Below are 25,474 nucleotides of genomic sequence, written 5' to 3'. Positions count from 1 at the left end.
CCGAAGCATGCTCCCTAGAACTCTTGGCCTTCTTTAGGGCCAAATCCACAACTCCAGAGTCGTGAGGCAACTGAGTGCGCATCAGCTCTGGGTCCCCATGGATCCGGTACTGGGACTCGATCTTCTTGGGAATGTGGGGATTAGTTAATGGTTTGGTCCAGTTCGCCAGCAATGTCTTTTTGAGGACATGATGCATGGGTACAGTGGACGCTTCCTTAGGTGGAGAAGGATAGTCCAGGAGCTCAAACATTTCAGCCCTGGGCTCGACCTCCACAACCACCGGGAAGGGGATGGCCGTAGACATCTCCCGGACAAAGGAAGCGAAAGACAGACTCTCGGGAGGAGAAAGCTGTCTTTCAGGAGAGGGAGTGGGATCAGAAGGAAGACCCTCAGACTCCTCGTCAGAGAAATATCTGATGTCTTCCTCTTCTTCCCACGAGGCCTCACCCTCGGTGTCAGACACAAGTTCACGAACCTGTGTCTGCAACCCTGCCCGGCTCGACTCCGTGGAACCACGGTGGGAGCGTCGAGAGGTAGACTCCCTCGCCCGCACCGGCGAAGCTCCCTCCGCCGACGTAGTCGGGGAGCCTTCCTGGGAGGCGACCGCGGTCGGCACCGCACGCGGTACCGACGCCGGAGACCTAACCCCGGGCGATGGACCAGCCGGCGCCACGCTCGACGGTACCGGTGGCGCAAGCACCCCGGTACCGGAGGGGTAGGGCGCAACAGCTCTCCCAGGATCTCTGGGAGAACGGCCCGGAGGCTCTCGTTCAGAGCGGCTGCAGAAAAAGGCATGGAGGTCGATGCAGGCGTCGATGTCAGAGTCTGTTCCGGGCGTGGAGGCTGTTCCGGGCTGTCCAGAGTGGAGCGCATCGACACCTCTTGGACAGAGGGTGAGCGGTCCTCTCGGTGCCGATGCCTGCTGGGTGCCGACTCCCTCGGCGACCCAGAGCTCTCGGTGCCGACGCGGGAAGGGGACCGGTGTCGATGCTTCTTCGACTTCTTGCGAAGCATGTCACCAGAGCTTCCCGGCACCGACGAGGAGGACGTAGAATCCAGCCGTCTCTTCCTCGGGGCCGAGACCGAAGAGGGTCGGTCTCGGGGGGGCTGTACCGCAGGAGCCCTCAGGGTAGGGGGAGACCCACCCGAAGGCTCACCGCCACCAGCAGGGGAATGGACAGCCCTCACCTGCACTCCAGACAAAGCACCACCGTCCGACGACATCAGCAGACGAGGTCCCGGTACCACCGACGTCGATACAGTCGTCCGATGTCTCAGCGCCGATGCAGAGGGCCGATGCCTCGATGCACTGGCAGCCGAGGATGAAGGTCTGGACGCTGAAGACGTCAATGCACTCGATACCCCCGGTGCCGATGCCGACAAAGAGCCCGAGAACAAAATGTTCCACTGGGCTAACCTCGCTACCTGAGTCCGCTTTTGTAAAAGGGAACACAGACTACAGGCCTGAGGGCGGTGCCCAGCCCCAGACACTGAAGACACGACGCGTGCCTGTCAGTGAGCGAGATTACCCGGGCGCACTGGGTGCACTTCTTGAAGCCGCTGGAAGGCTTCGATGTCATGGGCGGAAAAATCACGCCGGCGAGATCAAAACTCGAAATGACGAAAATTGGCACCACAAAAATAGGGAGAAGAAAATTTCGACCGAGGCCTAACTGAGGCCTACCCCGACGACGAAAGAAAACTTACCGGGGCGAAAAGCTCGAAATACGGGAAGGAAAAAAAACCAAAAAGGCTCTTCCCGAACACTTTTAAACTTTTTGAGAAGAAACGAGTCGAAAACGACGCGCGAGGTCAACTTTCCGGGCCACGAACGGCGAAACACGACCGTACCGAGCGCGGACAAAAGAAGACTGACGAACACGAGCTGGTTCGGGCGGGAAGAGGGCCGCGCATGCGCGGTGCGCATGGGCGCGCGAGGACTAGCAAAGGCCTTTGCTAGTGAAGTTTCCGATTGGAGGGGCTGCCATGGACGTCACCCATCAGTGAGAACAAGCAGCCTGCTTGTCCTCGGAGAAAGCACAGTACACATGCCAATTCATGACCACTGAAGGTCCCTTTCACTAAAGAGCTTTTCACATTTTGAATATATACAAAATTCCTATTGCCCTAAGCTAGCAATACTGGAAAAGATTACAATGGTTTGACATGACTTCCTTATTTATTTTTAAGTAAAAAAGTTCAGGAAGTCATAGAGTATATCATGGTTTAAGGAGACAGAAGATATATATTTTAATGCAATAGGGAGAAGTCAATATATTTAGAAAGGAGCAGATTTTCTGAAAAGATTTAGCATTTAGCTAACGAGTTGATGTTATGAAAAAGTGTTGCTTATTCTTTAACTTACCTATTTCTTTAGGAGGTCCTACTGGATATGGTTCTATGTCTGTTGATTTTGGTCTAAGTGACATATGGTCCACATCTAATTTTGGCTTCACTAATGGTTCACATTCTGACTTGGGACGAATCAGAGAAAGTTCTCCATTTGGCCTGTAAAATAAGTACCGATTATATCTCATGAACTATGTTAACTGTCAAGTCCCTAAATATAAAAGAAAAAAAAAAACCCAACCTAAAAAGAAACATGAAAAAAAAACTAACAACACTTAGATGATTTCTAGAACCGTGAGAGTCTCAGAAATCAATGCCATGCACCACAAGAAAATTTAAGATCAATTATAGCTAGGTGTATATTTGTTAGGTACATGCAGCACACCTTCAGAAGAGAGGAGAGAAGGAGGGAAGGAAGGGGTGAATGTAGCTGGGCATTACAGGTAAACTATAAATTTGATTTGTTAATGTACTCCAAACAGTTAACACATTTCCTTTTATTTATACTGTTTTTTTTTTTTATTCAAACAGGTTATTCTTCTCTATTCTTTATGAGACTTGTTTAAATTTATGTAGTATGTTCTAAACAATGATGATACAGAAAACTAAATACAATACACAAATTTTGAGAACAGTAGCAAATAGATTATCTTCCTTGGGTGATGGAGAAACTGCACTTTTCCAGCAGTAGCTCTGTTTTCTCATATCAACCACCTTTCATGCTGCATTCTGGAAATTCTTGATGGAGGCTCAGGAAGTATGAGTGGAGAAAAAAAAAAAAAACTATGCATAAAGGAAGCTGAGATCTGAACCACTTTATCATTTTTATACATTCTAACATATTAAAGTAATGGAAAAACTCTGTAGAAGTGTTTGACGTCTATTTATCCATCCATCCAGAAGCAAGAAGAAAATGATTAAAGAATAGAAAGAAATTCAAACTTGTCTCATCAAAAAAAAAAAAAAAAGTACTACAATTGTCTATAGGGTTTTCAAACACCAATCATTAATAAGAGGTTTTGCAAAAAGGAGAATAAAAAAGGCTTCAAAGGTCTGTTTGCAAAAATATACTACAGCTTTTTGTGAAAAGGCACTAAAAAGATCCCTTTCCATATTAAAACGGCTTAGAATTATGAGCTCTGATAGCATGAATCCTTCACCTCTGCCAAAGGGTTTCCACACCCTTGGTAAACTATCAGCCCCCCTCCTCCCCCCCCCCCAGAGTGACTCAAGGAAAAAATACAAAACAGTACCCTTATTTGACAGCCTGACACCCAGTAGTAATACTGCAAAACTACCTCTAGAGATCAGGGGTATCATTTTGACAACAGATGTCATCAGGATAAGAGTGAGTAGAAATGCTCCAGACCTAAACCCCTTGAAGGTGTTGGAGATCAGACTGGGTCTAGCCCTCACCTTTCAGTTGAATTATATAGCAGGGCTTAAACGGTGGTCAGGATTCAATGGAGATTTATTTATTTATAACATTTATGCTCGTCAGGGATGGAGGAAGTTCAGGAGACTATCAAAGGTTTGGGGTTCTCCTGCATACTATATTTTTTATATACAGATATATACATACCCTTTATGCCTATAGTTGTGGTGGGGGAAGATGATAGGAGGGCTGCTTGACTACTAAAGGATTACAGGCCATCCTGGTGGGGGGGGGGGGGGGGGGGGGGGGGGGGCTGAATCAGGCCATGTGGGCCTTTTAAAATTGTACCACTACAGCAATGGAGGATATTTTAAGCTATATGTATTTGCATTTTAGTGGCACAGGGAATTCATGGAATTGCAAGTAGTGGCAACATAAGGAAAAAAATCACTGAGAAATTTACCTACAGAAACAAAATTATCCAGGAACTGATTTGTATTCCACAGTTAAATTACAGGTACTAGCCCACAAACATTTTCACAGATTAATAAAACAAGGCCCCAATAATATTCTCAACGTACATACATTAGTAATCTGAAGACTTGATTACTGTAATTTAATATACTTGCCTTCTGATAAAAGCTATATGAGGTTTATGAGTACACAATATGGTGGCTTGTGTTATCACCAGCATATCCCCCACTACATTAAGGCAACTCTATTGGCTTCATGTTTCACTTCAGAGTACATTTAAGACTCTAGAACTAGTCAGTGCCTTCAATGATAAATGCATGCAAATATTTGGAGAAAATAATCTAGGTCTATGCACCATGTCAAACTATATAGACTGCAAAAAAAGCTAAGTTACTTACCTGCAGCAGGTGTTCTTCGAGGACAGCAGACATATGTTCACATATGGGAGGCGTCATTCACATACCACGGTATGGATACTGCCAAGTGTGCTGCTACTTTAAATCTCTGCGGCAGTGCATGCGCAGGCACCTTCCTGCTCGAGCGCAGGACCAGCAGTATAGCACTAAAGCTAACAAGACAACACCAAAGGGAGGTGGGAGGGATGTGAGAATATATGCTTGCTGTCCTCGAAGAACACCTGCTACAGATACCTAACTTAGTTTTCTCCAAGGACAAGAAGGCAAAATATTCTTACATATTGGAATCACTAGCTACTAGGCTCACAGTATGAATAAATTCTGCAACTTAGTTGATAATGAGCCTGGTTGGGAAAAAAGGGTCAGAGAGCAGAGTTGACTTTTTAAGTAGTAAAAAGATTCTGCAGGACTGCTTGTCCAAACTGGGTATCTTGCCTAGAATGCTGCTCCAAACAGTAGTGAGCACTGAAGGTGTGTACATATGACCATGTAGCTGCCTTGCAAATGTCTACAATTGTTACGTCCCTCACCTGTTCGACGCTCCTCCCGGCTAAGTCATTCCTCAGCTCCGTCCAAAAGGGACAAGGTTCAGTCTTAGGAGGGTCTGTTTCAGTTTCCTAAGTCTGGCAGCCGTCATCCAGCTTGGAGCAAGGGCAGCAGCCATCTTGGCTAGCTCAGGAGGGGGCAGCCATCTTGTATAAACGAGACAGGAAGGAACTCCATATTTGGTCTTGGGAGGATCTCCTATGGGGCAGCCATGTTGGATTCACCTGAGTTTGGTTTGCTCAGATTGCTTCACTATTTAAAGCACTGCCTCTGGAAACTGTGAATTCTTACCAGGCTTGTCGAGCCGACACTTTGTAGTTTGGGCAAAGAAGGGGATTTCCAATCTGGCACATCTGGTGGATGGAGGTGGGCAGCCCCTTACAGAAGAAGAAATACTGGGGAAAGTGGGTGATTCCTGGGGTAACAGATTTGCTATAGGACAGGTGCGACACTATATGGCCTCTCTCCCGGGAGACCCTTTGAGAACCCGGATGGGGGATAGGGTAACAAATTTTTTTCACTCTTTGGGTGAAGGTGAACTTACGATATCCCTGCTCTACAAAACAATATCAGGATGGCGACCCCCCAGAGATTATAGGAATTTGAAGAGCGCATGGGAAAAAGAATTAGGGATTAGAGTAGTTTCATGGGACATTACTAAATCGATAGCAAGAATACCTTTGCTAGTAGATGATGCTCGCTTAAGAGAATGTGCCTATCGTTGTATTCACAGGGGATATATAACTGCTGTCCAACTAGCTCACATGGGAGAGAACCGGAGACCAGTGTGTCTCAAATGTGGAAAAGACCCTGGCACAATGTTACATATGTTTTGGAGTTGCCCCGCCTTGAAAAGATTTTGGACACAGGTCCGAAGTTTTTGGAAGGAGCGACTGGGGCTTCGGATTTCGGGGACAGCTGAGCAGCTGATCTTGGACATCCCGGGGGCCTTCAGAGGGCAGAATAAATTTGAAACAATATTGCTCAGAAAGATGAGTTTACTAGCCAGGAAATGTATCTTACAGTACTGGACAAGTAAAGATCCTCCAGCATATTGGCACTGGAGGAACCAATTACATCAGATGGCTTCTTGGGAGACTAGAGAATCCCGGCTCTCAAAGAACAAGAGAGTCACGTTCTTGGCTGTTTGGGGCCCTTATCTGAAAAATCTAAGCCAGAGAGGTCGAAGTTTGCTCTTAAATGAAGGATAAAACCATAGATTACACTGAATAACTCCCAGGTCGAGAGGGGGGTGGGGGGAAGGGAGGGAGAGGGAGGGGAAGGATAAGCGGGATAAGAGCAATAAACTAAAAGGCTGTATCACAAAATGCATAAATGACATATGTTTATTGACGGATGGTTGTATAACCAGCTTGAGATATGTTAAGGGTTAACTGCAGAGCCTTGTGTGGCTTTGTTTATATTTGTTGCAAATCTAATAAAAACCGTTTAAATATATAAAGCACTGCCTCCAGGCCTTCATTGCTTCGGCCTCAATTGTTCTGAGGAGTTGCTGTGGGAGTGCTGTTCACTGACTATTCTTCTGTTCCTGTTTACCTGTGCACCAGACCGGCTAGTTTTCTCGGATTACGCTTGTTTGCTGCCTGCCTTGACCCTGGACTGATTTTGACTATTCTTTGCCTGTCGGAGTACTGGTTCTGGACTGTGTCTGTTTTCTGCCATCCTGGTCAGCGGCTGTGCAACCCCGCCGGTTCCAGAAGTCCTGGTGGCCGCCTGCAGCTGAGAGCTCAACTCTCGGTGAACGGTGGTCGCTTTCCAGGTGAAGCTAGGGGTTGTCTGGCTGCCTGACCGAGTGCGGTATCACTCCATCTCTGCCGTGCTCTGTCGGGGCACAAGGGCTCACTACTACCGGGTCACAACAACAATGGAAGCAGAACAGAAATGGGCTACTGAAGTGGTAGCCCATTTCTGTTCTGTACACTGCGAGCTGTAACTCGGCCATGAAGGGTCAGCCCAGCCTGTGTATACATAGTAACATAGTAGATGACGGCAGAAAAAGAAGGGTCAGCCCAGCCTGTGTATACATAGTAACATAGTAGATGACGGCAGAAAAAAAAGGGTCAGCCCAGCCTGTGTATACATAGTAACATAGTAGTTGGCGGCAGAAAAAGACCTGCACAGTCCATCCAGTCTGCCCAACAAGATAAACTCATATGTGCTACTTTTTGTGTATACCCTACTTTGATTTGTACCTGTCCTCTTCAGGGCACAGACCGTATAAGTCTGCCCAGCACTATCCCCGCCTCCCAACCACCAGCCCCGCCTCCCACCACCGGCTCTGGCACAGACCGTAAAAGTCTGCCCAGCACTATCCCCGCCTCCCAACCACCAGTTCTGCCTCCCACCACCGGCTCTGGCACAGCCGTATAAGTCTGCCCAGCACTATCCCCGCCTCCCAACCCCGCCTCCCACCACCGGCTCTGCCACCCGATCTCGACTAAGCTCCTGAGGATCCATTCCTTCTGCACAGGATTCCTTTATGTTTATCCCACGCATGTTTGAATTCCGTTACTGCTTTCATTTCCACCACCTCCCGCGGGGTGTGGAGAAGCTGAAAGACTTGCAGGCTTATTTTCGAAAGAGAAGGGCGCCCATCTTTCAACACAAATCGGGAGATGGGCGTCCTTCTCCCAGGGTTGCCCAAATCGGCATAATCAAAAGCCGATTTTGGCCGTCCTCAACTGCTTTCTGCACGGGGACGACCAAAGTTCACGGGGGTGTGTCGGAAGAATAGTGAAGGCGTGACTGGGGCGTGCCTAACACATGGGTGTCCTCGACCTATAATCGAAAACAGAAGGGCGTCCCTGACGAGCACTTGGGCGACGTTATTTGGTCCATTTGTTCTTGCGACCAAGCTTCAAAAAAGTGCCCGAACTGACCAGATGACCACCGGAGGGAATCGGGGATGACCTTCCCTTACTCCCCCCCAGTGGTCACTAACCCCCTCACACCCTAAAAAATATAAAACTTTACAAATATTTTTTGCCAGCCTCTATGCCAGCCTCAAATGTCATACCAAGCTCCCTGACAGCAGTATGCAGGTCCCTGGAGCAGTTTTAGTGGGTGCAATGCATTTCAGGCAGGCGGACCCAGGCCTACCCCCCCACCTGTTACACTTGTGGTGGTAAATGTGAGCACTTCAAAACCCACCAGAAACCCACTGTACCCACATGTAGGTGCCTCCCCTTCACCCCTTAGGGCTACGGTAGTGTTGTACAGTTGTGGGGTTTTTTTTTTGTGGGGGGGGGGGGGTTGGGGGGCTCAGCACGCAAGGTAAGGGAACTATGCACCTGGGAGCAATTTCTGAAGTCCACTGCAGTGCCCCCTAGGTTGCCCAGCTGGTGTCCTGGCATGTCAGGGGGGCCAGTGCACTACGAATGCTGGCTCCTCCCACGACCAAATGGCTTGGATTTGGTCATTTCTGAGATGGGTGTCCTCGGTTTCCATTATCGCCGAAAATCGGGGACAACCATCTCTAAAGTTGACCTAAATTTCTCAATTCGGGCGTCCCAAACAGTATTATCGAAACGAAAGATGGACAACCATCTTGTTTTGATAATACGGGTTTCCACGCCCCTTCGCTGGGACGTCTTGCAAGGACATCCTCAGGAAAACTTGGGCGCCCCCTTTCGATTATGCCCCTCCACGGCCTATAGACCTACTACTACTACTATTACTACTACTACTACTTAGCATTTCTATAGCGCTGCCAGGGTTACACAGCGCTGTACAAGTTTAACATGGGGAAGGACCGTCCCTGCTCAAAAGAGCTTACAATCTAAAGGTTACAAACTATGTAGTCAGTGTAGTATCATGAGTGGGGAAGGTGGTTATGCGCCAAAAGCAAGAAAGAAGAGTTGGGCTTTGAGTAAGGACTTGAAGATGGGCAGGGAGGGCGCATGACGTATGGGCTCGGGAAGGCTGTTCCAGGCATATGGTGATGCAAGGCAGAAGGGGCGGAGTCTGGAGTTAGCGGTGGTGGAGAAGGGTACAGATAGGAGTGATTTGTCCTGAGAGCGGAGGTTACAGGTGGGAACATACGGGGAGAGGAGTATAGAGAGGTACTGGGGGGGCTGCAGATTGAGTGCATTTGAAGGTTAAAAGGAGAAGCTTGAACTGTATAAGGTAGCGGATCGGGAGCCAGTGAAGTGACTTGAGGAGAGGAGTGATATGAGAGTATCGGTTCACGCGGTAGATAAGACGTGCGGCAGAATTTGACAGATTGAATAGATGGTTAAACGGGAGGCCAGTGAGAAGAAGGTTGCAATAGTCAAGAAGAGAGGTGACGAGCGAGTGGACGAGGGTTCGGGTGGTCTGTTCAGACAGGAATGGGTGAATTTTGCTAATATTATAGAGGAAGAAGCGACAGGTCTTAGCTGTCTGCTGGATATAGGCAGAGAAGGAGAGGGAGGAGTCGAAGATGACTTCGAGATTGCGGGCTGAAGCGACGGGGAGGATGAGGGCGTTGTCAACAGAGACGGAAAGTGGGGGAAGAGGAGAATAGGGTTTGGGTGGAAAGACAAGGAGCTCAGTCTTTGACATGTTCAGTTTCAGATGCCGGCTGGACATCCAGGCAGCGATGTCTGAAAGGCAGGCCGAAACTTTGGCCTGGGATTCGACCGTGATGTCGGGAGTGGAGAGATAAAGCTGGGTGTCATCAGCATAGAGATGGTACTGGAAACCATGTGATGAGATCAGCGAGCCCAGGGAAGAGGTGTAGATCGAGAAAAGAAGCGGTCCAAGGACAGAACCTTGAGGAACCCCAACAGAGAGCGGGATGGGGGTGGAAGAAGAGCCATTAGAATATACTCTGAAGGTGCGTTGGGAAAGATACGAAGAGAACCAGGATAGGACGGAGCCCTGGAACCCGAATGAGGACAGTGTGTCAAGAAGTAAATTATGATTGACAGTGTCAAAGGCGGCAGATAGGTCGAGGAGGATGAGGATGGAATAGTGACCTTTGGATTTGGCAAGGAACAAGTCATTACAGACTTTAGAGAGTGCTGTTTCTGTCGAGTGTAGTGGGCGAAAGCCAGATTGGAGCAGATCGAGGACGGCCTGAGAGGAGAGGAAATAAAGGCAGCGGCTGTGGACAGCGTGTTCAAGTAATTTGGAGAGGAAGGGTAGAAGAGAGATGGGACGGTAGTTGGAGGGACAGGTGGGGTCTAGTGATGGTGTTTTGAGAAGTGGTGTGACTACAGCGTGCTTGAAGGTGTCAGGGACAGTAGCAGTGGAGAGAGAGAGATTGAGGATGTGACAGATTGAGGGGTTGACTGTAGGAGAGATGTTGTTAAGCAGATTGGTGGGAATGGGATCAGAGGAACAGGTGGTGCACTTAGAGGAAGAGAGAAGGCGAGCAGTTTCCTCTTCGGTGATCTCAGGGAAGGAGGAGAAGGAGGAGGAGGCCAGGCTAGGTTGGTTGGGGGAGTGGGTTAAAAAGTCACAGGGAGGAGAAGGCTTGGAAGTGAATTCAAGGTTTATCTTCTGCACCTTATCGTGGAAGTAGTCAGCTAGTGTTTGAGGAGAGAGTGAGAGGGGGTGGGTGGGAGCGGAGGGCACTTTAAGTAGGGAGTTGAGGGTGGCGAAGAGGCAACGAGGGTTGGAGCCAAGAGAATTAGTTAATTGAGAATAATATTCCTGTTTGGCAAGGAATAGGGAGGACTGGAAGGAGGATAGCATGAATTTGTAACGGGTGAAGTCTGACAGGGTGCGAGATTTCCTCCAGAGTCGTTCAAGCAGATCGGGTGCAGGAGCGAAGGTAACGGATGCAAGGGGTTAACCAGGGCTGAGGATTATTGCGCTTAGTGGGTCGAGAGACAGATGGTGCTAGGGTATCCAGAGCAGTGGAGAGAATTTCATTGTAGGCAGAGACAGCCGTGTCGACAGATGGTGCTAGGGTATCCAGAGCAGTGGAGAGAATTTCATTGTAGGCAGAGACAGCCGTGTCGACAGATGGTGCTAGGGTATCCAGAGCAGTGGAGAGAATTTCATTGTAGGCAGAGACAGCCGTGTCGACAGATGGTGCTAGGGTATCCAGAGCAGTGGAGAGAATTTCATTGTAGGCAGAGACAGCCGTGTCCAAGAAAGCACAAAGGCAGACGGTCTGCAAACTCCAAGATGGAAAACAGCGATTTCAGAGATACGTGACAGTGGTACTGGCTCTATGTCAGCGGATTATTATGTATTGGAATCTCTGATCGAGCTGTTTTTTTCCAAACCAATTCTTCATATATCTATTGACAGGACTTGCTCCGTCTGCCTAGTATTTGGCAATAAAGGACCCTTGTATAGCCCCTGAAGCAGCCCAGTTGGGCGAAACACGGCCTGTGTCGGGCTGTTTGTATTTACATGAGTACTGATATACTGTTTAAATAAATTACATCTTACTTTTACACGATCTGCTTTTTTTGTTTTCCACCAGAGACAGCCGTGTCGACAGATTCGGAAGACGAGATGGAAGGGAAGAGATTGGAGATGTGAGAGGATAGGGTAGGGGGGTCGATGGCCTGTAGATTCCTGAAGGCAGTGGCTATAGTTGGGCGAGGTTGAGGGGGAGGGTGATGACGTGTGAGGGTGATTAGGTGATGATCTGAGATAGGAAGGACTGAGGTGCAGAAATTGGAAGGTGAGCAGGAAGAGAAGAGAACGAGGTCGAGACAATGGCCATTACGGTGAGTAGGGGTGGTAGAGCATAGTTGGAGGTTAAAGGAGGATGTCACAGTGAGGAATTTAGAAGCTTAGGAGTTGGATGGGTCGTCAACGTGAATATTAAAATCACGAAGAATGAGGGATGGAGATGAGGGATCAAGAAAGACGGTGAGCCAAGCGTCGAAGTCAGGAAGGAAGGAAGAGAGGGGCTTATCTGAGTGGTGTCGGGTAGAATAGCCGGATGGCATGAGTTTCGAAGGATGAGAAGCAGTGAGACTGTGGAGCAGGGGGAGGGTTTGGAAACTACAAGAGGGTGAGAGAAGAAACCCAACGCCTCCACCGCGTGCGTCTGAGCGGGGAGTGTGGGAGAAAAGATATCCTCCATGGCATAGGGCTGCGATTGAGGCAGTGTCGTTAGGGGTTATCCAAGTTTCAGTTAAAGCGAGCAGTTGAAAGGGAACGGGAGATGAACAAATCGTGGGTGAAGGAGAGTTTGTTGCATACTGAGTGGGCATTCCATAGGGCACACGAGAAGGGGAGGGAAGCGGGGGGGAGAAGGGGAATAGAGATGAGATTGGAGGCATTCTGGGATCGGTTACGTGGATATGGAGAGGAGAGGTGGGGGGGGACCTGGATTGGGATTGATGTCACCTGTGGAAAGTAGGAGAAGGAGTAAGAGAGTGTGGAGGAGGGTGGGGGAGGAGGGTCGATGAAGATGATGAAGACGGGATGTGTTAAGGAGGAATGGGGATGGGTTAATGGTGGGGAGGAAGTGCAGAAGGTTGAGAGCTAGGAATGACGAGGGGGCAGGAGAGCTGGGGAGGTGGTGGGGGGAGGTAGGGTAGGGGAGTAATGAGCAGGACGGGAGGGCAGTGAGTTCCTGAGGTAGACAGTGGAAGGGGAGGGGGAAGAGGTTAGGAAGGGACAGGGCGATGAAGAGAATGTGTATAGGGGCCATATATAGGGGCTAAGGTGGATGCAGGTAGATGTGAAGTGGCTAAGGTGATAGGAGTAAAGGAGGATGGCAGGAAGGCTAGGAGAGGGACAGCAGGCAGCAGCTAAGGCATAGGGAGTGATAGTGTTTAAAGGAATCCTAGCCAAAAAGCACCTGGAGACTCTGTGCACTTGGAGCGAGGGCCCTGGGAAGCTCGGGGTGGACCTGGAGTCACCCCGGATACAGCTGTGAGGAAATGCAGAAGGGCTGCAAGTCCTCCACAGCACTTGGTGGGAGTGCTGGGCACCTAGAGCGGAGGCCCTGGGTGGATCGGAGTGGACCTGGGTGTCACCCCAGAGAAGGCTGTAAGGATATGCAGATGAGCTGCAAGTCCTCCACAGCACCTGAAAGGCAGCCGGTGGTAGAGCTGGGCACCTCTCAGTTGAGGAAAGGCTTACCAGGGGTTAGGCCGAAGCCAGCATTCCTCCCCCTGAGGGTCACCTGAACCTGCATGTTTAAGAAGAATGCCTAATAGGAGGTTCACCTAGGGTACCTTGTACCTCTGCAACTCCATTGCTGAGGAATGTGAATTGTGTAACAGAGCTGGAGCTACAGTTTTTACCCTCTAATAGAAGAATTTTAGTGATGCTATCACTTATAATGGTAGTTTTATTGGGTGACTGAATTAGCTAAGTTTGGAGTAAAAAGTGGCCAATCAGAGCTGGGTTTGCTTTTCTAATTCCAGAGCTGGTTAATACCTTGCTCTGCCTACTCTCTTCCTATCACCTGTGCTGAATTCGCTGGAGCTGTACACCAACAGAGACGGAAGGGGAGGAAGGGAAGAATATGGTTGCAGCAGTAGAAGCCCAGAAAATACCTGTTTATGGAAGAGGCACAGCTCTGGGGCTTAAATGCATGGGGTACCATATGTTCAAAAACTGGGTAAATAGTGGCATTTAAGTTTTAGTGCTGGCTTCTTTGTGGTGTTGGGCAATTTTGCAGCATAAGCCCTAATATCTGCTCAGCTCATACTGTGACACTGACTCTGCGAGGAGGATGCAAAAGCAAAAGTTGGCTCAAGGAGCTATAACCTGTTGAGCTAGCCCTGATCCAACCATGATCTCTATCTCAGAACTCAGACTTAACTTTAAGGAAAAATTGTCTCCATGTCTCTTGAACAATTAGCTACCATAGCATTGAATTTCACTAGGGTGGACTATATGGAATCTAGTGATTATAGAGTCTTACTAACCTAAGGATCAATGAAGCTGTGTACGGCAGAGTTCATTCCAAGGCCCAGAGACCAGCTGTGGCTCCCATTAACCCTAGGTGTGGCTCCTTAAACTCTCTTCTCTCCATACATAACCCCCCCCCCCCCCCCCCCAATCTTTTATTCAGAGGCTTTCTCCCGGTACTATCTCCAGAACAACTGCTCCTTTTTTCTTCAGATCACAGGGCTCTCAGTGAATTTGATTTGTAAGCATAAAAGCTCTTACACTAATTTTGTGAGACAGTATGATCAGTAAAAAAGTTTGGATACCACTCGGATCAAGCTCACAGATATGGTCCACTGCAATTGGTGCACTTTTAGGCAGACACCAAGAACTGTCCAATCATGGGAAGACATTTTCTGACTGGGTCAAATACTGTTAAACTGCCAAGTCGCCATTTTGTGTATCTGCTCCAAGGATAACGAAGCAAATGATGTTGGGATAAGTAAGTTTCTATGTTATATTTGTTAGAAGAATTAAAGCTTCACAGAATATTATATTGTGTTCTATATTTTTAACAGATATGGTCCACGTTCCCTGAGGCAGAGGTACTTGATCCATGAAACACTGGTCATTGTCGGGTAGATCTTTAATTAAAGATAAGCAATCTTTGTTCCTTGGATACTATGTAAAAGTGTAAAAGCTACAAAAATTCAAATTTTTGAAATGGTCTAAAAGTTTGGAGAATCTTATCTAGAGGTTTTTTTCTGCCAATGACTGAATGTGATAAGCACAATTGTACAAACAGTGCTTATGTAAATTCTGAGGCTTTTTCCTCCTGAGATAGAATATTTGGTTTATCTAGAGGGTAAAGTTATACACTTCAACAATGGAGAATTTTTATGATATATTGAATACTAATTTGAAGAAATCCAATCTTGGCCCCTCAGTTTTGTCCCATTATCGTCCTGTATGTAATTTACTTTTTGTCTCAAAGATCACTGAAAAGTTTGTCTTAGAGCAGTTAACAGATTTCCAGGACTAATCATTCACTTTTCATCTCCATCAGTTATTGAAGTGTAGAAGTCTTTTGGACAGACTTGTGGTAATCATTACAAAAATATAACAGTGTAGACAGACACATTTCAAGGATTCTTGACTTACCTTGATAGAATGAAATCAGACAAAGAGGTATCCAGATTCAATGACTGACTGATCTTAAAAAGGGCCATAAAACATGGAGTGTTAAGGAACATTAGGTACCAGAAAAAGAACTAAGGTTTCACCAGCAACCTCCTGACAGATATTCCTCTTGATATCTTCTGGTGAACTGACCAGGCTGCCTAACTGATACTGCCTCCTGAACAAAGTCAGTCAGTACTTGCATTGGAGACAACTGTCCAGGTGTATGCTTGGGAAGTACTTAACTTCAGCACTGATGAGTCTTTGTTTCTCATGTGATTTGGACAGGTTTGAGGATCTTCTTCTCAGGTCTGTGCAGCACAAAGAAGACAGCTGCACTTGCAGTATGGAACCCTTAGAGCCACATGCCAGCTCAACTAGGACTTGGAGGTCATTTTTTTGCAGATTTGACTTTTAAAGTCACTGCAGTCAGACAGACTGCAATTCGGCTAAAGAATCTCTACTAGAGTGTATAGAGTCAACCAAATTCTTAGCAGAGAAGGATCTCTTTTCCTCTTTCTATACTAAAAGATGCCTCTTCTCAGTTTTAGAGTTGTTGCAAAAACAGTTGAGATGCTCTTTTTGGGCTTGTGCAGTCATGCGAGTAAACTGCTTCATTAATCTTGATTGTGGTCAGACTAGATACTTAGGATGTGTGTCAAAATTAAGGAATTTTCTGCCACATCATGGACAGGAATAAAATCCTGACTTTGGTACCAAAAATCGGGTGTCATTTTTTCCTTTGCTAAGCACGTTACTAGGACACAAGAGCATATGTGGCCCTTCTCACACAAAGCAGTCTTCTTAGCTCCTTAGTTTTGGTTTGTTCTGCTTTGCCTAACTAATGCAAAAACAAAGCTCTCATGATTGCTTTTCATATATATATATATATTTTTTTTTTTAAGGAAAAGAAAATGAAGGAAAATCAACATTGGAAGACACACAGGTAAAAACCTCTCATGAAAAACAATCATGAGAGCTTTGTTTTTGCATTAGTTAGGCAAAGCAGAACAAACCAAAACTAAGGAGCTAAGAAGACTGCTTTGTGTGAGAAGGACCACATATGCTCTTGTGTCCTAGTAACGTGCTTAGCAAAGGAAAAAATGACACCCGATTTTTACAAAAATACAAAATTTATTAACAACTAGTAAAAAAAGCCCGTTTCTGACACAAATGAAACGGGCGCTAGCAAGGTTTTCCTCGGAGTGTGTATGTTTGGGAGAGTGTATGTGAGAGTGACTGTTTGAGAGTCAGAGTGAAAGTGTGAGTCCAATCCATGCTCCTCTGTCACCTGGCCCCTCCATTCATCCCTATCCAGCAATTCCCCTCTCTGCCTGAGGCCTGCCCTGCAATCCATATCCATCCATGCCCATCTGTCCCCTCCATTCATCCCTATCCAGCAATTCCCCTCTCCCTGAGTCCTGCCCTTCCAATCCATGCCCATCCATGCTCCTCTGTCACCTGGCCCCTCCATTTTTCCCTATCCAGCATTTCCCCTCTCTGCCTGAGGCCTGCCCTGCAATCCATATCCATCCATGCCCATCTGTCCCCTCCATTCATCCCTATCCAGCAATTCCCCTCTCCCTGAGTCTTGCCCTTCCAATCCATGCCCATCCATGCTCATCTGTCACCTGGCCCCTCCATTTTTCCCTATCCAGCATTTCCCCTCTCTGCCTGAGGCCTGCCCTGCAATCCATATCCATCCATGCCCATCTGTCCCCTCCATTCATCCCTATACAGCAATTCCCCTCTCCCTGAGTCCTGCCCTTCCAATCCATGCCCATCCATGCTCCTCTGTCACCTGGCCCCTCCATTTTTCCCTATCCAGCATTTCCCCTCTCTGCCTGAGGCCTGTCCTGCAATCCATATCCATCCATGCCCATCTGTCCCCTCCATTCATCCCTATCCAGCAATTCCCCTCTCCCTGAGTCCTGCCCTTCCAATCCATGCCCATCCATGCTCATCTGTCACCTGGCCCCTCCATTTTTCCCTATCCAGCATTTCCCCTCTCTGCCTGAGGCCTGCCCTGCAATCCATATCCATCCATGCCCATCTGTCCCCTCCATTCATCCCTATCCAGCAATTCCCCTCTCCATGAGTCCTGCCCTTCCAATCCATGCCCATCCATGCTCCTCTGTCCCCTGCCGCCTCCATTCATCCTTTTCCAGCAAGTCCCCTCTCTCCCTTCCATGACCCCCCCCCTCGCATCCATGCTCCTCTCTCTCCCATGTGCCAGCCTGGGCCGGCCTCTTTCCCCCCCCCCCCGCTCGCATCCATGCTGTGGTTGGCCACCCTCTTCTCGCCCCCCAACATGCGTTTTTTTTTCTTCCACCCCCTCCCGCGAACCTGTCGATCCCCCCCCCCGCCGGAACGCCGAAAACTGCCGCCGCCGTTGTTGTACTACCTTCCCTTCCCGTAGATTGTTGAATCATCTTAGAAAGTTTAACTCCGTGCGTCTGACGTCAGACGCACGGAGTTAAACTTTCTAAGATGATTCAACAACCTACGGGAAGGGAAGGTAGTACAACAACGGCGGCGGCAGTTTTCGGCGTTCCGGCGGGGGGGGGATCGACAGGTTTGCGGGAGGGGGTGGGTTTCGAGGGGGCCATAGCGCGGAGGGGGGGGGGTGACAGCTGATTCCGAGGCAGTAGGAGGAGTAGGGAAACACGCAGCAATCAGCTGTTTTGACGTCAGTGACGTCAGTGCGTGTCTGCCTCACAGACCACCTCCAGCCAAGGAGCCACGGTCCCAAGCACAGAACGTTGGAGGTGAGAATTATTATATAGGATAATGCAATAGTTTTTGCTCACTTATTGCAGAAAAAAATGCTTTTACCCTTACGGCTTCACTACAGTAATATGAAACAGCTGTACAAATAGCAGCAGCACAACTACACTGTGAAAATTTACTATATTTTATTCTCTTGAATAAAGAAGAATTAAACTTACTGAGATATATAATACTTTACATTACAAATATAAATTATCAGCTTGGTTGGATAAAACAGTTATCCTCAAAATGAAACATTTTCCCAAGGCAAGTTTATAAAAATAAAAATATGTAAAAGTCTGTATTATCTTCACATTCAAACTTAGGGCTGCAAAAGTTTTAAAATACAAGGACACTGAAGAAAATGCAGCAGCATATTACAATGGGTGAATTTCTTTAATATTTATTCTAAATAACAAAACATGCTTACTTGGATGTAGGTGGTGGTACAACTGGTTTCTCTGGCCTTTTGGGAAGGGGTATTCCTGGTTTTAATAAATTAGACTTGTTTGGAGGAATGGGTTTCTTGAGTGGTACCTGGGGAGCTACTGGTTTAGAAGGCTTCTGATCCATGGTTGATTTTTCCTCTGTAAGAAAACCATTCAGAGAAACATTTAAAACCGTTAGAACTTATTTTTGCGTCATGAAAAGCTTCTTGTACTTGTGTTTAGAGGTTTCAAATATTATTCATTCTGGATTTCTTTTGAAAGGAAACAAAGGAAAATCCAAAATTTTGAACTTATGACAAATAAGTAAACTATTGAATGACAGTGTTTGTAAAAACTTTAACAAACTTATACATTTTTCATATTCTGCTGCTATCAAAATTCATTAAAGTAGGAATTGTTTTTTCTGACCTCTACCACATACTCTACACCAACATGAAAGAACAATTACAGAACTATTCAAAAGCAATGAAGAATAGGAAAACAAAAAGCATTAATTGAATGTCTTTACACTCCTTCAAGAATTGAGTCAAGGAGTGTAAAGACATTCTTGGAGGAATCACCTTTTGCAGCAACAGTCTTAAGTTTGTTTAGGATAAGTGTGTACCACTTAGCACAGTGAGACAGTGCCGTAGCGAGGGCTAATGACACCCAGGGCGGGTCGCCGCTGCGCACTCCCCCCCCGGGGTGCAGCACGGCGCGCCCCACCCCTCTGCGGCGCACCCCCCCCCCCCCGGAGCGAACTCCCCCCCCGGAGCGCAACCCCCCCCCCCCGCCGCCCCGCATTCTTACCTGTGGGAGAGCCGATCTGCCCCGAGTGCACGTCACTCAGAGCGTCGGCCCCGCTGGTTCCCTGCTCTCTCTGCCCTGGAACAGGAAGTAACCTGCTCCGGGGCAGAGGGAGCAGGGAACCAGCGGGGCCTGCACCCCCCGAGCGCGTGCACCCGGGACGGACCGCCCCTCCCGCCCCCCCTTCCTACGCCACTGCAGTGAGATGATACAGACATTCTTGGAGGAATCACCATTTGCAGCAACAGTCTTAAGTTTGCTTAGGATAAGTGTGTACCACTTAGCACAGTGAGATGATACAGTTTTGCCCATTCTTCTTGGCAAAGTAGATAACTCCAGTGGCGTTCCTAGGGGGGCTGACACCCGGGGCGGATCGCCGATTCGCCTCGCCCCCCCCCCCCGGCAAAAGAACCCCCCCCCCCCCGGGTGCACACCGCTGGGGGGGGGGGGGGTGCCGCGCGCCTGCCGGCTCTTCATTTTCATGCTCCCTCTGCCCCGAAAGTAACCTGTTCTGGGGCAGAGGGAGCATGAAAACGAAGCGCCGACAGGCACGCAGCACCCCCCCCCCCCAGCGGCGTGCACCCGGGGCGGACCGTCCCCACTGCCCTCCCCTTGGTACGCCACTGGATAACTCAAGTTGGATGGGAATTGTTTGTGGATGGCAGTCTTCAAATCCCACTATAGATTTTTTGTTGGATTTGGGTATCGCTTTGACTAGGCCACTTAAGGACAATTACATTTTTCTTGCTGAGGCCTCCATTGTAGCTTTTGCTTAGTAATTAGGATCAGTATCCTGCTAAAAAGTGACTCTTGTACCCAGTACCAGTCTCTGGACCAGGGGCGTATCTGCGTGGGGCCTCAGGGGCCTGGGCCCCCGCAGATTTCGCCCTGGACCCCCCTACCGCTGCCAACCCTCCCCCTCCGTTGCTCGCCTACCTTCGCTGGCGGGGGACCCCAACCCCCGCCAGCCGAGGTCCGCGTCCTCCTGCCGCTGCCGGCTGCCTTTGGTCCTTTAATTCTTCCATTGAAGCTGGCGCCGACGAAAGTTTCTTTTGAGTCTGACGTCGCTGCACGTTGTACGTGCAGGACGTCAGACTCAGAAATTGTTTCCGAGTCTGACGTCCTGCACGTACAACGTGCAACGTGCAGCGACGTCAGATTCAAAAGAAACTTTTTCGTCGGCGCCAGCTTCAATGGAAGAATGAAAGGACCAAAGGCAGCCGGCAGCGGCAGCGGCAGGAGGACGCGGACCTCGGCTGGCGGGGGTTGGGGTCCCCCGCCAGCGAAGGTAGGCGAGCAACGGAGGGGGAGGGTTAGCAATGGCAGCGGCTGGGGGGAGGGGGATCGGCAATGCATGATCGGAGTGCATGATCAGTTTTAAAATCAACCTTGAAGTAACTATACACAGGAAGTCAAATACATTAGTGTTTAACTTTAAAAAAGGAGTCTATGATAAAATGAGAAGAACGGTGGAAAAAAATACTTAGGGGGACAACTGAGAGGGTAAAAACTGTACAACAGGCATGGACGCTGTTCAAAAATACCATCCTGGAGGCCCAGGCCAAACATATTCCACAAGTCAGAAAAGAAATACGGAACTCCAAAAGACAGCCGGCCTGGTTGAAAAGTGAGGTGAAGGAAGCTATTAGGGCTAAAAGAAATGCCTTCAGAAAATGGAAGAAGGAACCGTCTGAAAATAACAAGAAGCAGCATAAGGAGTGTCAAAGCAAATGCAAGGCGCAGATAAAGAAGGCCAAGAGGGATTACGAAAAAAAAAAGATAGCATTAGAGGCAAAAAAGCATAGTAAAAATTTTTTTCGATATATTAAAAGCAGGAAGCCAGCAAAAGAATCGGTTGGACCGCTGGATGACCGAGGGGTAAAAGGGGCGATCAAGGAAGACAAAGACGTAGCGGAGAGATTGAATGAATTCTTTGCTTCTGTCTTCACCGAGGAAGATTTGGGTGGGATACCGATGTCGGAAATGATATTTCAAGCGGACGAGTCGGAGAAACTTACTGACTTCACGGTAAACCTGGAGGACGTAATGGGGCAGTTCAGCAAACTGAAGAGTAGCAAATCTCCTGGACCGGATGGTATTCATCCTAGAGTACTGATAGAACTGAAAAATGAGCTTGCGGAGCTACTGCTAGTGATATGCAATTTATCCTTAAAATCGAGCGTGGTACCGGAAGATTGGAGGGTGGCCAATTTAACGCCCATTTTCTATCCTTCATGAGTCACAATCAGGCTTCCGATCTGCCCACAGCACAGAAACGGTCCTCCTTACTCTAATAACTAAATTCAAACAGGAAATCGCAACTGGAAACAAAATCCGCCTTTTGCAATTTGATTTGTCAAGCGCTTTTGACATGGTAGAACATAACATTCTTGCTAAACGTTTGGACAAACTTGGAATTGGAGGTAATATTATCAATTGGTTAAGAGACTTCATCACAACCAGGTCTTATCAAGTTAAAGGAACCACAAATATATCATCCCCATGGTCGTCTGAATGTGGAGTACCACAGGAATCTCCTCTCTCCCCAATACTCTTCAATATAATGATGATCCCCTTGGCCAGATTATTAGCCAAACGTGGCCTTAATCCCTTTATATATGCTGATGACGTCACTGTTTTTATTCCCTTTAAATCAAATTTATCCGAAATCTCTGATAAAATCACTACTGGTATGTCCATCTTGATCTCATGAGCCAATGCCTTTACGATGAAATTAAATAAAGAAAAAACTCAATGCCTAGTCCTCTCGTCTCAATACTCCCCATCTCTCCCGGCCACCCTCAATACCCCAGATGTAATCATCCCCATCTCCAGTAGTTTAAAGATTCTTGGATTTACAATAGATAGTCATCTATCCTTCGATAACCACATTAAGCTGATCACAAAGAAAATGTTTAATATGATGTGGATCCTGAAGGGAGTGAAATCCTATCTTCCATTGAACATTTTCCGGAACCTGGTTCAATCCACAGTCATCACTCAGGTTGATTATTGTAACAGTGTTTTCCTTGGATGTAAATCCCAAGTCCTGAAAAGTCTCCAGACTGCCCAGCAGCCAGACTTATATTTGGAAAGTCAAGATTTGAAAGCGCCTCACCCCTTCGAGAAAGGCTTCACTGACTCCCCATCAAAGAGAGAATATACTTCAAGGTCCATACAATGATCCATAAGATCATATCAGGAGAATCCCCCAGTTATATAACAACCTGACTGACCTCCCAATTAGAAATAGAACAATATCATCGCGAACATACCTCAATCTACACCTCCCAAACTGCAAAGGTGTCAAGTACAAAACATACTATGCATCCAGTTTCTCCTTTCTGGGTAGTCAACTTTGGAATGCTCTCCCAAGACCCATACGAGCTATTAATAACTATTTACCTTTCAGGAAAATGTTAAAGTCCCATTTTTTCAAGCAAGTTTACCCTAATGGACCAGCTTAATTCCACCAGATCACCTATGATACTCCTGCTAAGATGTCGACGCTTACTCTGACCCCAATGTTATACTCAATCCCTCATCTTCTTCCCTCCATCCTTTACCATTTCCCTCCCATTCTCCTTCCCTTTCACCTATCATATCCTTGTCTACCTTCCCTATTCTAGTTCATTACGTTCTTTTCACATGTCCTTTGTAATGCCTTTCACAATGTAAGTAGTTATGATCATCAAAATTTATAATACTGTTCCTACATTTCCTTGTTTTTACTGTATTCTTTACCATGTAAGATGCTTTCTTTTACTATGTAAGCCGCACTAGACCTGCTGTATGTGGGAAAGAGCGGGGTACAAATGTAATAAATAAATAAATAAAGGTTCCAGGGGAGATCCTGGAAATTATAGACCGGTGAGTCTGACGTCAGTGCCAAGGAAAATGGTAGAGGCTATTATTAAAAACAAAATTACAGAGCACATCCGAGGACATGGATTACTGAGACAGAGTCAGCACAGCTTTTGTGTAGGGAAATCGTGCCTGACCAATTTACTTCAATTCTTTGAAGGAGTAAACAAACGTGGACAAAGGGGAGCCGGTTGATATTGTGTATCTGGATTTTCAAAAGGCGTTTGACAAGGTACCTCATGAAAGACTACAGAGGAAGTTGGAGGGTCATGGGATAGGAGGAAAAGTCCTATTGTGGATTAAAAACTGGTTAAAGGATAGGAAACAGAAAGTGGGGTTAAAAGGGCAGTATTCACAATGGAGAAGGGTAGTTAGTGGGGTTCCTCAGGGGTCTGTGCTAGGACTGCTGCTTTTTAATATATTTATAAATGATTTAGAGATGGGAGTAACTAGCAAGGTAATTAAATTTGCTGATGACACAAAGTTATTCAAAGTCGTTAACTTGCGACAGGATTGTGAAAAATTACAGAAGGACCTTACGAGACTGGGAGACTGGGCTGCTAAATGGCAGATGACGTTTAATGTGAGCAAGTGCAAGGTGATGCATGTGGGAAAAAAGAACCCGAATTATAGCTACGTCATGCAAGGTTCCACGTTAGGAGTTACGGACCAAGAAAGGGATCTGGGTGTCGTCGTCGATAATACACTGAAACCTTCTGCTCAGTGTGCTGCTGCGGCTCGGAAAGCGAATAGAATGGTGGGTATTATTAGGAAAGGTATGGAAAACAGGTGTGAGGATGTTATAATGCCGTTATATCGCTCCATGGTGCGACTGCACCTTGAGTATTGTGTTCAGTTCTGGTCACCGCATCTCAAGAAAGATATAGTGGAATTGGAAAAGGTGCAGCGAAGGGCAACTAAAATGATAGCGGGGATGGGACGACTTCCCTATGAAGAAAGACTAAGGAGGCTAGGGCTTTTCAGCTTGGAGAAGAGATGACTGAGGGGAGACATGATAGAGGTATATAAAATAATGAGTGGAGTGGAACAGGTGGATGTGAAGCGTCTGTTCACACTTTCCAAAAATATTAGGACTAGGGGGCATGCGATGAAACTACAGTGTAGTAAATTTAAAACAAATCGGAGAAAATGTTTCTTCACCCAACACGTAAACAAACTCTGGAATTCGTTACCGGAGAACGTGGTGAAGGCGGTTAGCTTGGCAGAGTTTAAAAAGGGTTAGACGGTTTCCTAAAGGACAAGTCCTTAAACTGCTACTAAATGGACGGGAAAAATCCACAATTCCGGGAATAACATATATAGAATGTTTGTACGTTTGGGAGGCTTGCTAGGTGCCCTTGGCCTGGATTGGCCGCTGTCGTGGACAGGATGCTGGGCTCGATGGACCCTTGGTCTTTTCCCAGTGTGGCATTACTTATGTACTTATGTAAATTACTAGCTTTTTTTTTTACAAAACGTGAATAACCAATAACTATCAAGAAACCTCAAAAGGACATACAGGAACATTCATGTGAAGCTATACCATGAGCACTGACTTATTATGATCACCATGTATGAGAAAATTAATGCAATCTTCTATGCTGTGTTCATGCAAGTGTTAATACTGTGTGAAGATAAAAAGCCAACATGTACAAAAATATTCAGTGGGTTTAAACAAAAATATTAGGTGGTCTTTTAAATCCAAATGAGTGCAGCAAAGGAGCCAAATCATCTGTTATGATGGCCGAGGAAAAGTTAATATTTCATAAAAGATTTTTATGGAACAAATATAACAAAGTACTTAACTCACCTATAACAGCATCTGGGTAACCCAATATATCTCCTGACACTTGTCTCATTTACAAAATGTACCCCTTAATATACCAGAGTTTTACAACAAACTTTTCTATTTTCTACTTCAATAGATGTATAGGTGAAATACATATTTTAATTTAATTTTAATATAAACACATATTTATAACCCACTTCTAGGGGTATCAAGGTGGCTTACAATCAACACAGTATAAAAAATAACACTACAAAACAGCAAGAATTAAATCTTACTAGTACAAAAACCATCTTGTCGAAAATCCAATCTTATTTTAACAGCATACTAGATCACATACTTCACAATAAACTTTCAACTGGCTTCTATCAAAATTATAATTTACCTGAATACCAACAGATCTACCTATTATTTAAATGAACAGAATTTTCACAAGTTTCTGGAATTCAAAATGGTTGATTTCCATCTCATTTCCTTCAGAAGTACGATCCGCATCTGAAGGGCCACACCTCCCAGTGTCTGATTTCTCATAACTGCATTTTTACACTCGTTAATAGACGGAGGTGCTTATTTTAAAAGTACACAGACATTCAAAATTATGTGAAGGGGCATTTTTCATGACATATAAACCCAACCTTGGACATTTCGCTGAAAACGCCCAAAA

General features: G+C 46.7%; 1 protein-coding gene across 1 annotated transcript in view; it reads right to left on the bottom strand.

Annotated features, from left to right (window-relative positions):
• CD2AP (CD2 associated protein) overlaps positions 1–25,474 on the bottom strand; it is a 442,106-nt gene that overhangs the window by 115,093 nt on the left and 301,539 nt on the right. The window contains 2 exon segments of the mRNA XM_030198789.1: positions 2,366–2,508; positions 18,356–18,512. Of these exon segments, the coding sequence (XP_030054649.1) occupies positions 2,366–2,508; positions 18,356–18,512 (300 nt within the window).

Source organism: Microcaecilia unicolor, chromosome 3, assembly GCF_901765095.1.
Source record: "Microcaecilia unicolor chromosome 3, aMicUni1.1, whole genome shotgun sequence".
NCBI classification, from domain to species: domain Eukaryota; kingdom Metazoa; phylum Chordata; class Amphibia; order Gymnophiona; family Siphonopidae; genus Microcaecilia; species Microcaecilia unicolor.
The sequence above is the reverse complement of the archived record's forward strand: the minus strand, read 5'-3'. Positions and strand labels throughout refer to the sequence as shown.